General features: G+C 56.6%; 1 protein-coding gene across 7 annotated transcripts in view; it reads left to right on the top strand.

Moving 5' to 3' along the window:
* PAX5 (paired box 5) overlaps window positions 1–14,024 on the top strand; it is a 148,502-nt gene that overhangs the window by 102,264 nt on the left and 32,214 nt on the right. For 4 of the 7 annotated variants that reach the window (XM_064176502.1, XM_064176497.1, XM_064176496.1 and 1 more), the window contains one exon: window positions 9,755–9,856. The exons of the other annotated variants lie outside the window; for them this stretch is intronic. In XM_064176502.1, the coding sequence (XP_064032572.1) occupies window positions 9,755–9,856 (102 nt within the window). The remainder of the gene's footprint in view (window positions 1–9,754; window positions 9,857–14,024) is intronic. 7 annotated transcript variants of the gene reach the window in all.

The following is a 14,024-nucleotide window of genomic DNA, read 5'->3' as shown; positions in this document are numbered from 1 at the left end:
TGATGTGAAATGTTGGACTTGGATTGTTCAGAAGGCGTAGGAGCTCCGAGGCTGCAAGGAAGATGGGCAGGAGTTTCGTGCAGACAAAGTGGACACAAACTATGTGAAATCACAATGACAGTGGACAAGGAAAGGTTGACTGATGTCATCTGCCTGGACCTGAGTAAGGCATTTGTCTCTGTCCCACATGACATCCTGGTCACCAAACTGGAAAAAACAGGGATTTGATGGGTGGAGCACTGCTGGATAAGGAATTGGCTGGATGGTAGCACACAGAGAGTGGTGATCAATGGCACAATGTCCACCTGGAGACCAGTGACAAGTGGTGTCCCTCAGAGGTCAGTGCTGCCACCAGTGCTCTGTAACATCTTTGTCAGTGATATGGAGGGAAGAATCGAGGGCACCCTCAGCAAGGTTGCAGATGGCACCAAGCTGTGTGGCACAGTTGACTTGAGAGAGGGCAGGGATCCATGCAGAGGGACCTGGACAGGCTGGAGAGGTGGACCTAGGTCAACCTCATGATATTCATCAAGGCCAAGTGTAAGGTCCTGCACCTGGGTCAGCCCAGTCCCAAGCACAGATACAGGCTGAGTGGGGAATGGCTGAGAGCAGCTCTGAGGAAAAGGACCTGGGGGTCTGGGTTGATGAAAAGCTCAACAGGAGCCAGCAGTGTGCACATGCAGCCCAGACAGCAACTGTGTCCTGGGCTGCATCAAGAGCAATGTGGCCAGCAGGGCAAGGGAGGGGATTCTCCCCCTCTACTCTGCTCTCATCAGGCCCCACCTGGAGTACTGTGTGCAGTTCTGGAGCCCCCAGCACAGGAAGGACATTGAACTGTTAGAATGACTCCAGAGGAGGGCCACAAAGAAGATCAGAGGGCTGGAGCACCTCTGCTATGAGGACAGTCTACAGGAGCTGGGGCTCTTCAGCTTGGAGAAGGCTTTGAGGAGACCTTATCTGAAGGGCACCTACTGGAAGGCTGGGAAGGGACTGTTTATAAGATCTTGTAATGACAGGAGGAGGAGTAATGGGTTTAAACTGGCAGAAGGGAGACTTAAACTAGATGTTAGGAAGAAGTGCTTTACAGTGAGGGTGGTGAGACACTGGCACAGGTTGCCCAGCAGGTTGTGGCTGCTCCCTCCCTGGAGGTGTTCAAGGCCAGACTGGATGAGGCCTTGAGTGACCTGTTCTAGTGGGAGGTGTCCCTGCCTATGGTGGGGAGTTGGAACTGGATGATCTGATCTTTGAGGTCCCTTCCAACCTAAACCATTCCACAGACCTCAGGAAGTTCCAGCTGAGCAGGAGGAGAAACTTGTTTGGTGTGAGGGTCCTGGAGGGCTGGAGCAGGCTGCCCAGAGAGGTTGTGGAGTCTCCTTCATTGGAGGGCTTCCAACCTCCCTAAGCCATTGTGGTCTTGGGCAAGCTGCTGTGGGTGTCTTGCTGGAACAGGGGATGATCTCCAGAGGTCCCTTCCACCCCCACCACTCTGGGATGCTGTGGTTCAGCATCAGGAACAGCAGAGGCAGGCTGATGGGCTGGAGAGCCTGGCTGAGCAGCTCAGCACTGGGATGTGCTGGGCAGCTGCTGGGGCACCCTCTGGCAAACCACAGCCTTAGCTTCACCCTCCTGCCACAGCCAGCCCAGGTCTGTATGAAACCTTTCGTCATTGGGCAGGAATGCAAACAAACTCCAACCCCTTGAGCTGTGGAGATGTGGAGGTCCTGCAGGCAGAGATGCTGCTCAGTTGGACATTTCATCTCCTAAAGCTTTGAGGAGTTCAGAGCATTTGGCTTTTCTTTGGAAACAAAACTAAATATGAGTTAAAATTTCTTTGGTGTGAGGCTGCTGGAGGCCTGATGCAGGCTGCCAGAGAGGTTGTGGAGTCTCCTTCTCTGAAGGCTTTCCAGAGCCAACTGGATGTGCTGCTGTGTGACCTGCCCTGGGAGATCCTGCTTCAGCAAGGGTGCTGGGATGATCTCCAGGTGTCCCATCCAATGCTCCCCATGCTGTGATTCTATGAAAAGATTGTCCACAGGAGATAAGGGTGAGGACAGGACACTGCAGCTCCAGGACTCTTCCTGGGAAACCCTGGAGGAAGAGTGCAGGGTCCATCTGTGCTGCTCTGCATTTGTGTTCTTCTCCCTGCCCTGCCTCTTCTCCACAAGCAGTGTTGTGCCAAGGGGAAGAGCAGCAGAGACATCTGCTGTTGTGACAAGACAAGAGGGAATGAATCTTGAGGAGGGCATATTGAGGCTGGTGATGAGGAGGGAATTCTTGTCAAGGAGGGTGGGGAGACACTGGAACAAGGTTGCCCAGGGGGTTTGTGGGTGCCCCCTCCCTGGAGCTTTTCAAGGCCAGGTTGGATGAGGCCTTGAGCAACCTTGGTTGGTGGAAAGTTGAAGATCACCCAATTCCAAGCAGGATGATCTTCAAGGTCTTTCCAACCCAATCTATCCTGTGAATGTGCCAGGAGGGGCAGCCCTGGGCTACTTCAGACCTCTGCCAGTGTCCTGTGGAGGAAAAGAGCCCCACAGCTGCAGCCCCCTCGCTGGCACCCTGAGCTTCACCTGAACCTCTTGGCTGGGAGGGCAGCTGGGTGCTGCTGCCAGCATCCCTACAGCCCCAGGCAGCATGGGCACGGTGCTTTCCAGTGATGGCAGCTGGGTGCTGCTGCCAGCATCCCTGTAGCCCCAGGCAGCATGGGCATTGCATATTCCAGTGATGGCAGCTGGGTGCTGCTGTCAGCATCCCTGTAGCCCCAGGCAGCATGGGCACGGTGCTTTCCAGTGATGGCAGCTGGGTGCTGCTGCCAGCATCCCTGCAGCCCCAGGCAGCATGGGCACTGCATATTCCAGTGATGGCAGCTGGGTGCTGCTGCCAGCATCCCTGTAGCCCCAGGCAGCATGGGCACTGCATATTCCAGTGATGGCAGCTGGGTGCTGCTGCCAGCATCCCTGTAGCCCCAGGCAGCATGGGCACGGTGCTTTCCAGTGATGGCAGCTGGGTGCTGCTGCCAGCATTCCTGCAGCCTCAGGCAGGGTGGATCTGATATATTCTGGTGGTGGCATCTGGGTGTTGCCAGCATTCCTGCAGCCTCAGGCAGGGTGGACCTGGTGTGCTCCAGTGGTGACATCTGGGTGCTGCTGCCAGCATCCGGGCAGCCCCAGCCGGGGTGGACCCAGCGCTTTCCAGCGCCTCCCCCCACGCAGCTGCCCTCCCACCTCCTGCCGCTGCTGCTCCCCGGCTGCTAATTTCACGCAGGCACTTAAACATGATGGATAATTGTGTTCTGCTTATCAATGTTTAATTTAAGGGCTGTTCCATCTGACCTGGATGCCCTCTGCAGGAGCTGTGGCTCGTTATTGATTTCATGGTCACACCTGTGACATTACCTGCCTCGTAGGAAGTAGACTTTGACATTCCTGCCAGGCTTTGGCAGCCGCAGCTAATTGTCAGAAGAATAATCGAGTCAGCAAAATCATTACAGGTGATCTGTGTCTGACCACTGCTTCATCTGCCTCTAATTAGGTGGGGGAGAGGAAATTCGTCGCCCTGCCAGCGCGGCGCTGGGGCTGGAGGCCACAAAGAGACCCAGAGGAGTGCAGGGCGAATGGAAGGTTGAAGATCACCCAGTTCCAAGCCCCCTGCCATGGACAAAGCCCACGACAGGGGGCTCAGAACTGGGTGATCTTCAAGGTCCCTCCAAATCCAACTCAATCCATGAGTGCCTTGAGCAACCTAGGCTGGTGGGAGGTGTCCCTGCCCATGGCACCCAACCCATTCTGTGAGATTAAGAGGGAGGTGATTCATGGACAGCTGTGTGCCAGCTTGTCAGGGGTCCTGTGCCAGTGCCATCTCCTTTCCTGGTGTAACGGAGCAGGATGCGATCCCATGGGAACTGTCAGGATGTGTTGGTGGGATGCAGGGTCTGAACCACTCTGTGTCCCACTCTCTAGGACACAGAGTCAAGAGTGCATGGGGCTGGAAGGGACTCTTCCAAGGGCATCTTGTCCAACACCCTGCAGGCAGCAGGGACAGCATCAGCCACAGCAGGCTGCACAGAGACACCTCCAGCCTGACCTTCAGTGTCTCCAGGGATGGAGCCTCCACCACCTCCATGGGCAGCCTGGGCCACGGTCTCCCCACACTCACTCTGCACAACTTCCTCCTAATGTCCAACCTAACTCTGCCCTGCTCCACTTCCAAACCACTGCCCCTCAGCCTAGCCCCACAGGCCCTTCTCAACAGTCCCTCCCCAGCCTGCCTGCAGCTCCCCTGCAGCTACTTAAATGCAGCTCTAAACTCTCCCTGCAGCCTTCTCTTCTCCAGGCTGCACAGCCACAACTCTGCCAGCCTGTGCCCACAGCAGAGGTTCTGCAGCCCTCTGAGCATCTTGGTGGCCTCCACTGGACCTTCTCCAGCAGGCCAATGTCCTTGCTGTCTTTGGGGGTCCCATACAATAACTCTGGGCCCAAGGCAGTAACAATGAAGGAGCCATGGTGCATTTGTGATGAGCATGGAGCAGTGCCTGGTCTGAAACAAACCCAGGCAGACCTTCAAAGACAGACTCACAGAATCACAGATGGCAGAGGCCATCTGGTCCAACCTTTCTTGGTGGCCAAAGCCCAGTCTAGACAAACTGGCCCTCACCTGTCCAGCTGAATACTCAAAGTGCCCAATGCTGAGGACTCTACCACTTCTCTGGGAGGTGATTCCAGTGGCTGACTGTCCTTATGGAAAATTCTCCCCTTGTTTCCACCCGGGCTGTCCCACACAGGAACGTGTCTCCATCATTCCTCCTCTTTTCCATGTGACGTCTGGTCAAAAGGAGTCTCCACCTTCTTTGTAGCTAGTCTTTAACTAGTGGAACATGACGTGGAGGTCTCCTCTGAGCCTCTTCTCTCCAGGCTGAACAAGCCCAGCTCTCAGCCTTTCCTCACAGGTCTTGTCTCCAGTTTGGGGTGCTCCACTGCCCTGGGCAGACCCTTGGTGTGACATATGTGTCCTCAGGTGCTGCTGAGGGGCAGGACCTTGCTGCTGGAGCTCCTGAGGTTCTTTTCATGCCAATGGGGATGTGCATTGGCCCAAACATTTTCTTCTGAGTAATGATTGATGCACTTGAGAGACCTTCTCACTCCCTACCGCTGCCTAAGAGAGCCTTGTAGACAGGTGGGAGTTGGGTTCTTCTCCCACGGAACAAGTGCCATGGCAAGAGGAAGCGGACTCAGGTTGCTTCAGGACAGGTTTAGATTGGCCAAGAGGAACAATTTATGCCCCTTGAGGGTTGTCCAGGCCTGGTCTAGACTGCCAGGGCAGTGGAGAGCTCTCCATCTCTGGAGAGGTTTCAAGTCCATGTAGAGCTGTGGTGTTGAGGGCCATGGTTTGGTGGTGCCCTGGCAGTGCTGGGTCAGTGGTTGGATGCCACGATCTCAAAGGTCTCTTCTAAGCAGAACCATTCCTTGATTCTGACTACCCCATGGACCCAACACATCACCTCACTGCTGACCACACTCTTGAGCTGATGGTGCTTGCATGTCTGCTGCCTGTGTGGAGCGGTCGGTGAAGGCTTTGTCTCCCTTGGTGCATAAAGTCACAGAGCCACAGCATGGCAAGGGTTGGGAGGGATCTCTGGACATAGAATATCATAGAATACCATGTCATAGACTCAACCACGTTGGAAGAGACCTCCAAGATCATCCAGTCCAACCTAGCACCCAGCCCTATCCAGTCAACTGGACCATGGCACTAAGTGCCTCATCCCGTCCATCCAACCCCCCTGCCAGAGCACTGCCACCCAGGGCAGGTGGCACAGGAACACATCTTGGAGGGGAAGATCACCAGCCCAGCTCTTGGGGAGCACAGCTCCACATCAGCACTGCAGGGTCTCTGTGAGCCCCCTCCCCACCACCTGCACTTTCTAATGACCGCGTGCAGTAATTAATTACCTCTCCAGTGGGCCCTTCCCTTTCAAACTGCTCCTGGCAATCAGTGGGCTGAGGAGAAGAGCTGCCCCATGGCATGGGTGTGAAGGGGTCTGCAGGCTGTCAGAGTAATGAATCCTGCCTGCATTTGGAGCACCTGGGCTTGGGGAAGCCCTTGTGTCATGTGTCTGGGAGTGACAACCCCCCCAGTGGTTAATTACTGCCCTGGATGAGAGCTGAGCTGATAGCAAAACAAGATAATTTCGTTAGTAGTTAAATTGGAAGTTAATTGGATCCAGGTCTGCACAGAGTGGTACACAAAGGCTCCTGGAAATGACTCATGGATGGCTTTGGGGGTTCTGCTCATGAAAAGGTGGAGGGGCTGGAGAACATTTCTGGACTTTGCCCTTGGGTTCATAGACTCACGAAGTCACAGAACAAGTTGGGTTGGAAGGGACCTTCCAGAAGCCCAGGCTGCTCAAGACCTCACCCAACCTGGCCTTGAACACCTCCAGGGAGGGGACATCCACAGCCTCCCTGGGCAACCTGTGCCAGTGTCTCCCCACTCTCACTGCCAGGAATTTCTTCCTCATCTCCAGTCTCAGTCTCCCCTCTCCCACCTCAAAGCCATTGTCCCTTGGCCTGGCACTCCCAGCCCTTGTTCAAAGTCCCTTCCCAGCTCTCCTGGAGCCCCTTCAGGTACTGCAAGGCTGCTCTAAAATCTCCCTGGAGACTTCTCCTCTCTGGGCTGCACAACTCCAACTCTCCCAGCCTGTCCCCACAGCAGAGATTCTCCAGCCCTCTGATAACCTTTATAGCCTCCTCTGGACCCTCTGCAGCAGCACCAGTTCCTTCTTGTGCTGGGGCCCCAGGTCTGAAGGCAGTGCTGCAGGTGGAGTCTGAGCAGAGGAGCAGAACTCCCTCCCTGTGCTGCTGCTCTCCCTGCTCTGGCTGCAGCCAGCACACAGCTGCCTGCTGGGCTGCCAGTGACCATTGCTGGCTCCTGGGGAGTTTGTCACCACCTGACAACCCCAAGGCCTTCTCCTCCAGGCTGCTCTCCAGACACTCCTCACCCAGCCTGGATCTGTGCTGGGATTGCCCTGACCCAGCTGCTGGAACCTTGCCCTTGAACTTATTGAACTTCATGAAGTTGTCTTGGGCCCAGCTCTACAGCCTGTCCAGCCCTCCCTGGAAGGGTTCTTCACCTGGCTTGGGGTCAACAGAGCCCTTCACTGCCACCTGCTGCTCCTTGCCCTGCCAGCCTCCCACAGCTCACCCTGTGGTGGGGACATCCCTGGTGCTGAAGAGATGCTTCTCTGCGGGGTGCTACTGAATTCTCCTGCTGGCTGCAAGAATCATTGCTTTTATGGAAGGGAATTACTGATTTGCGCTCCTCTTTGAAGGATGCTGGTTTGCTTACACTGCCAGCTCCTGGTGAATGGAGGCACAGGTGGTTGCTACCTATCTTCTGTGTGCAGAGCAGCCCCTTGACAGGTGTCCTGCAGCACTAGCTGAGGTTGTTGTCACTCAGAATTGTCATATTCTGGGTTTTTTTGGGTAATGTGGAATGGATTCTGGCAGGGATTTGCCTCAGACTGGAAATGACATGCAACTTTTCATCCCTGCAGTGAGCTCACCGTGGCTGGATGTGTGCAGAAGTGTCTGTAACAGATTCACAGCTTCACTGAGTGCACAGACAAAGCACCCTCCAAGGGCATCTTGTCCAACCCCCTGCAGGCAGCAGGGACACCTGCAGCCTGACTTTAAATATCTCCAGGCGTGGAGCCTCCACCATCTTCCTGGGTAGCCTGAGCCAGAGTCTCCCCACCCTCACTCTGCACAACTTCTTCTTGGTGTCCTGCTCCACTTCCAAACCACTGCCCCTTGGCCTAGCCCCACAGGCCCTTCTCAACAGTCTTTTTCCAGCCTGCCTTGCAGCTATTGACATGCAACCTGGGCTAGTGGGAGGTTAAAGATCATCCAGTTCCAAGCTCCCTCCCATGGCCAAAGCCAAGGGGGTTGGTCTCTCTTTGCAAGGAACAGGTTTCAGGACAAGAGGAAATGGCCTCGAGTTGTCCCAGGGCAGGTTTAGGTTGCACATGAGGAACACTTCTTTATGGAAAGGGTTGTCCAGGCCTGGCCTAGTCTGTCCAGGGCAGTGGCAAAGCCCATGGCAGGGAGCTTGGAACTGGATAATCTTCAAGGTCCTTTCCAACCCAAACCCATTCCATGAGTGCCTTGTGCAACCTCGACTGGTGGGAGGTGTCTCTGCCCATGGTAGGGGGCTGGAACTGGGTCCCTTCCAACCCAGACTGTTCCATGGTTCAATGATGTCATCTGGCCAAGGATGCTGTGAGAGTCCAGAAGGCCATGAGTGAGCTCCAAGGTATCTGTGGTCAGGGATGTCCACAGGTGCATCCCTTTCTCCATGAGTGCCCACGGCAGCCAGCAGTGTCCCTGAAGCCCTGTGGTGGTGGCCTGTCCCTGGGTAACAGACTCACAGAGCTGCTTTGATCAGAAGAGACCTGTAAGATCTCCTGGTCAAAAGAGACTTTTGACATCATGAAGTCCAGCCTTTAGCCCAGCATTGCCAGGTCACCACTGAACCACAGCCCCTCAGCGCTGCATCTCCACAGCTGTGAAACGCCTCCAGGGTTGAGGACTCCTCCACTGCCCTGAGCAGCCTGGGCCAGTCCTTGGCCACCTTCCTGATCCTCACGTCGGAGGCAGGATCGGGGCAGGGGCAGGGTCAGGATGTCGCTGTTGCAGTGCTGTATGAGCTGCATTGTCTGCACCTTCCCTTTCTCCTGTGCGGGCAGTGAGGGAGTGAAATGAAGAGGCCACCCCACGCCTCTGGCACAGGGGCAGAAGAAGGCGAGGGACACCCTGCTGCTGCCTGCTTTCTTCCTTCCATGGCAGATCTGTGGCTTCTTGAAGAAAAATGTGGCCATGGCACCTGGGGCTATGGTTTAGTGGCTGTGGTGGCATCGGGCTACTGCTGGACTGGATCGTCCTGAAGGGCTTGTCCGACCCGAACGCCTCCGTGATGCTGTGAAAAATGCGTTGCTTGGAGCAGCGCTGCGTGGGTCTGCGCCAGGGGATGTGGCCCTGCTGGTCCCACCGCGTGTGGAGCTGTCTTCACGCCTCCGTGTCCTGTGGTTTGGGGCTTTTCCAAGTGTCTTTATCGACGCCGGTTCAGAGCCCTGCCAGCCGCCAGCCCCCGCCCCGAGGCAGGGACAGGGCCGGCAGGACCGGCGTCGCTTCAGCGGCGGGGTCACGGCGCGCTGCTCTGCCCGCACCGCTCCTCTCTGCCCGCACCGCTCCGCTCTGCCCGCACCGCTCCGCTCTGCCCGCACCGCTCCGCTCTGCCCGCACCGCACCGCACCGCTCTGCCCGCACCGCTCCTCTCTGCCCGCACCGCTCCTCTCTGCCCGCACCGCTCCGCTCTGCCCGCACCGCTCCGCACCGCTCTGCCCGCACCGCTCCTCTCTGCCCGCACCGCTCCGCTCTGCTCGCACCGCACCGCTCTGCCCGGACCGCACCGCTCTGCCCGCACCGCTCCGCACCGCTCTGCCCGCACCGCTCCTCTCTGCCCGCACCGCTCCGCTCTGCCCCTGCGCGGCTCCCCGCTCGGCCGCAGCTGGGCGGCAGCTGGCGGAGAGCGGAGCCCTGCCGGGCTGGGGACGCGGCGCTGGCGGCCGCCGGCCGCGGTGACAAAGGCGGGCCTGTGCTCTGGGCGCCCCGGCAGGGGCAGAGGCAGGGGCAGAGGCAGGGGCAGAGGCAGGGGCAGAGGCAGGGGGCTGCCGTGGTGATTTGTTGGTTTGATTCCGCAGGTCGTGAGCTGGCGAGCACAACCCTCCCCGGATACCCTCCGCACGTCCCTCCGGCCGGACAGGGCAGCTACTCCGCTCCCGCACTGACAGGGATGGTGCCTGGTGAGTCCTCAGACCCGGGTGGGCAGAGAGTGAGAACGAAAGGGAAAACACAGAGGCTCGGCAGGGGAGGGCACAGAGTCGTGGAATCACAGAATTACAAAATGGTCTGGGCTGGGAGGGACCTCCGAAGCTCACCCAGTTCAACCCCCTGCAGTCAGGGACATCCTCCGCTAGAGCAGGCTGCACAGAGACACCTCCAGCCTGACCTTCAATGTCTCCAGGGATGGAGCCTCCACCACCTCCATGGGCAGCCTATGCCAGGGTCTCCCCACCCTCACTCTGCACAACTTCCTCCTGGTGCCCAACCTAACTCTGCCCTGCTCCACTTCCAAACCACTGCCCCTCAGCCTAGCCCCACAGGCCCTTCTCAACAGTCCCTCCCCAGCCTGCCTGCAGCTCCCCTGCAGCTATTGAAATGCAGCTCTAAGCTCTCCCTGCAGCCTTCTCTTCTCCAGGCTGCACAGCCACAACTCTCCCAGGCTGTGCCCACAGCAGAGGTTCTGCAGCCCTAAGGTGTCCCCATCAAGCCTCACCTTGAATATCTCCAGAGATGGGGGCTTAACCACCTCCGGTGTTCCACCACCCACACGGTAAAAAGCTGGGGTTGCTTTGTGCTGAGGTGAATACAAGGCAGACACCAGGGCGCTGAAGGGGAGGGGACTTGGCAGTGGTTGTGAGTGAAGAAGAACCAGGCTTCAGTTGGGGTCCAGTTTCTGAGGTCAACCCTGGGCAGCAGGGGTGTTCCGATAAATTGGAGTAAATTAGCAGCCTGGGCTGGGGAAGGTGTCCCTGCCAGTACCAGAGGACTTGGAAACAGGTGACCTGCAAAGTCCTGTCCAACCCAAAGCACTCTGTGAATCTATGCCCTGGAGGACACTAGGTTGTCCCCTGGACACTGCATTTCTGCAGGTTCCTTCCCTTCATGAAGCCTTGAAGTGAGAATCATCATAGAATCATCATAGAATTAACCAGGTTGGAAGAGACCTCTGAGATCATCCAGTCCAACCTAGCACCCAGCCCTATCCAGTCAACTAGACCATGGCACTAAGTGCCTCATCCAGTATTTCTTGAACACCTCCAGGGACGCTGACTCCACCACCTCCCTGGGCAGCCCATTCCAGTGCCAATCACTCTCTCTGGCAAGCACTTCCTTCTCACATCCAGTCTAGACCTCCCCTGGCACAACTTGAGACTGTGTCCCCTTGTTCTGTTGACCAACCTCCACCTGGCTCCAGCCTCCCTTCAGGTAGTTGTAGACAGCAATGAGGTCACCCCTGAGCCTCCTCTTCTCCAGGCTAAACAGGCCCAGCTCCCTCAGCCTCTCCTCATATGGTTTGTGTTCCAGGCCCCTCACCAGCTTTGTTGCTCTTCTCTGGACACATTTTAGCACCTCAACATCTCTCTTGAATTGAGGGGCCCAGAACTGGACACAGCACTCAATGTGTAGCCTGACCAGTGCTGAGCACAGAGGAAGAATAACCTCCCTTGTCCTACTGGCCACACTATTCCTGGCTCATGTCCAGCTACTATTGACCAATACCCCCAGGTCCCTTTCTGCCTGGCTGCTCTCCAGCCACTCAGTCCCCATCCTGTAGTGCTGCTTGGGGTTGCTGTGGCCAAAGTGTAGAACCCTGCACTTGGCCTTGTTAAATCTCATCCCATTGGCCTCTGCCCACCCATCCAGCTTGTCAGGGTCTCTCTGCAGGGCTCTCCTACCCTCCAGCAGATCCACACCTGCTCCTAGCTCGGTGTCATCTGCAAACTTATTGATGCTGGACTGACTGAGAACTGTCAGGGTACCCGAAATGACCAGCAGAGAGCTCTCTCAGGTCAGTAAGATCAGAGCTGCTGAGGAACACCCCCAGAGCAGGATTTGGTGGGTTGGTGAAAGGTACTCACAAAAAGTGGAAAGAGGGAGATGGTGACAGTGACTGGATGTTCAAGCTCTTTCTGGGTCAGTCTTTGATGATGTTCTGCCAGATGCCTATGGATTAAAGGACAAAAGAGTAACTCTGGGTGCATGCTAAAGACAGAAGCTGGCTATGAAGTGATGTCACAGGTTGTGTGGAAATCAGTTCTCTGCCCATAAAAGGTCACCTCAGACAGAGCTGCTGGGAGAGCACCAGGTGCAGGTTGTGAGAAGCAAGCACCTGAAGGCAAGTCTTGTCTCAACACAGCTTGAGGTTTAGCCACCTCCTGCCCTTTCTGATGGACACACACAAAGAGGGTCAACCTTGCTGCTATGTTTCTTCCACCTCACCAGAAGAAGTGAAGGTCTGGAGGTGGAGCTCTCCAGCACAGCCTCATGCTGTAATCACACCTTAAAGTCTGGGGAGCAGCAGGCTTGGTGGGTCATGCCCATGTCAGGGGAGACAAACATCTTGACCCACTGGATTCTCCCTCTCCTGTGTAGTCTCTCCTGGACTGGGTCTTCACCAATGGCCTGAGTGCCCATTCACCCTCCTGCTGAAAGTGAAGGTCTGGGAGCCTGGGTGCATTGGACAGGACATTCCTGGTGGAGATGGAGATCTGGAGGCTTTTAGAAACCTTGTGAGAATCAACCACCTTTCAGAGCATCTTTTACTGAAAGGATCTTAGAGCAGCCTTGCAGTGCCTGAAGGGGCTCCAGGAGAGCAGGGGAGGGGCTTTAGACAAGAGCTGGGAGTGCCAGGATGAGGGACAATGGCTTTGAGCTGGGAGAGGGGAGCTTGAGACTGTAGATGAGGAAGAAATTCTTGGCAGTTAGGGTATGGAGACACTGGCACAGGTTGCCCAGGGAGACTGTGGATGCCCCAGTCCATGGAGGCATTCAAGGCCAGGCTGGATGAGGCCTTGAGCAACCTGGGCTGATGGAAGATCAAAGATCATCCAGTTCTGAGCCACCTGCCATGAGCGAACTTCACTGTATGATCGTCAAGGTCCCTTCCAATCCATGTCATTTATGCCTTGAACAACCTGGGCTAGTGAGAGATGTCCTTGCCCCTGGCAGGGAGGTTGGAATTGGATGATCTCTAAGGTCCCTTCCAACCCAATCCATTCTGGGATTCTATGTGAACCCAGCTGTGAGCCCCAGAGTCTTCCCCAGCTGAGGACTTGTCCTTCCTGTGTGTTGGGGAGTTAGCAGCCATCCAGGAGCAGCTCCAGAGTGTGAGGGCAAAGCTGCAGAACCAAGGGCTTGGTGGTGCTCAGCCAGAGCAGGGTCAGTGAGGGTTTGGTGATGTAGAGTCACCTGAGCTGATTTTCCTGGGTAATAGATGTTATTTTTAACTACAGAGAGGTTTGTGTGACCCATTATCTTGAATAACTGCACTGCTCCTCTCACTGGTGCCTTTAATAACCACCTTCTGCTCCAGCTACTGTGAAGGTCAGCTCCAATTCCTGCAGGTTCTCCTTTTCATTTAAGTGAGGATTTGCTAACTAGCATCCAAAATACCTTCTCAGTCCTCCTCTGACTCCTGTCCTTTGATTTCCTGGTGGGAAGAGTGGTCAGGCTTTGGATTAGGTTATCTGGGGAGGTGGTGGAGTCAGATGGAAGTGTTCCAGAAAGGTGTGGCCACGGCACCTGGGGACATGGCATAGTGGCCACGGTGGTGTTGGATCGATGGCTGGACTGGATGAGCTCAGAGGTCCTTCCAACTTTAATGATTCCGTGATTGCTGTGCAGGACTAGCTTCAGAACCTGCCTGGGGATAGCTCCAGAGTCCCCGAGGGGCTGCCCGTGAAGCAGGTGCCAGATCTGCTCTGGTGCTGGTGGCACAGCGTGGACTTGTTCTGAGGTGAGCAGGGTGCCGTGCTCGCCAGAACAGGAGTTTGCTCTGCCCGGTCTCAGGGATTCGCTGCCTCGGGGTGGCTCTGGGAGCCACTGATGGAGCTCCGTGAGGTTCCTCACCGGCAGCCGAGCGCTCCTGCTCGCAGCGGAGCAGCTGCGTGAGTCGAGAGGCGGCACCGTAGGACACGGCTGCGGCTTTGCTGCTGCCTTGCTGCCGCCCCTGCGCGGCTGAGAGCCTGCCCGGCCCCGCCAGCGCCTCGGGGCTGGTCCCAGCTGTGCCCAGGCGCTGCGGGGCGCTGGGGCGCACGGCGGCGGCCCCGCTCCCCGGCACCTCCCTGCGGGAAGCAGCAGCTGCCTGCGCTCAGTCTCAAGTTGTGCCGGGGGAGCTCTGGGCTGGAT

The sequence above is a fragment of the Pogoniulus pusillus genome, chromosome Z (assembly GCF_015220805.1).
Source record: "Pogoniulus pusillus isolate bPogPus1 chromosome Z, bPogPus1.pri, whole genome shotgun sequence".
NCBI classification, from domain to species: Eukaryota; Metazoa; Chordata; class Aves; order Piciformes; family Lybiidae; genus Pogoniulus; species Pogoniulus pusillus.
The sequence above is the reverse complement of the archived record's forward strand: the minus strand, read 5'-3'. Positions and strand labels throughout refer to the sequence as shown.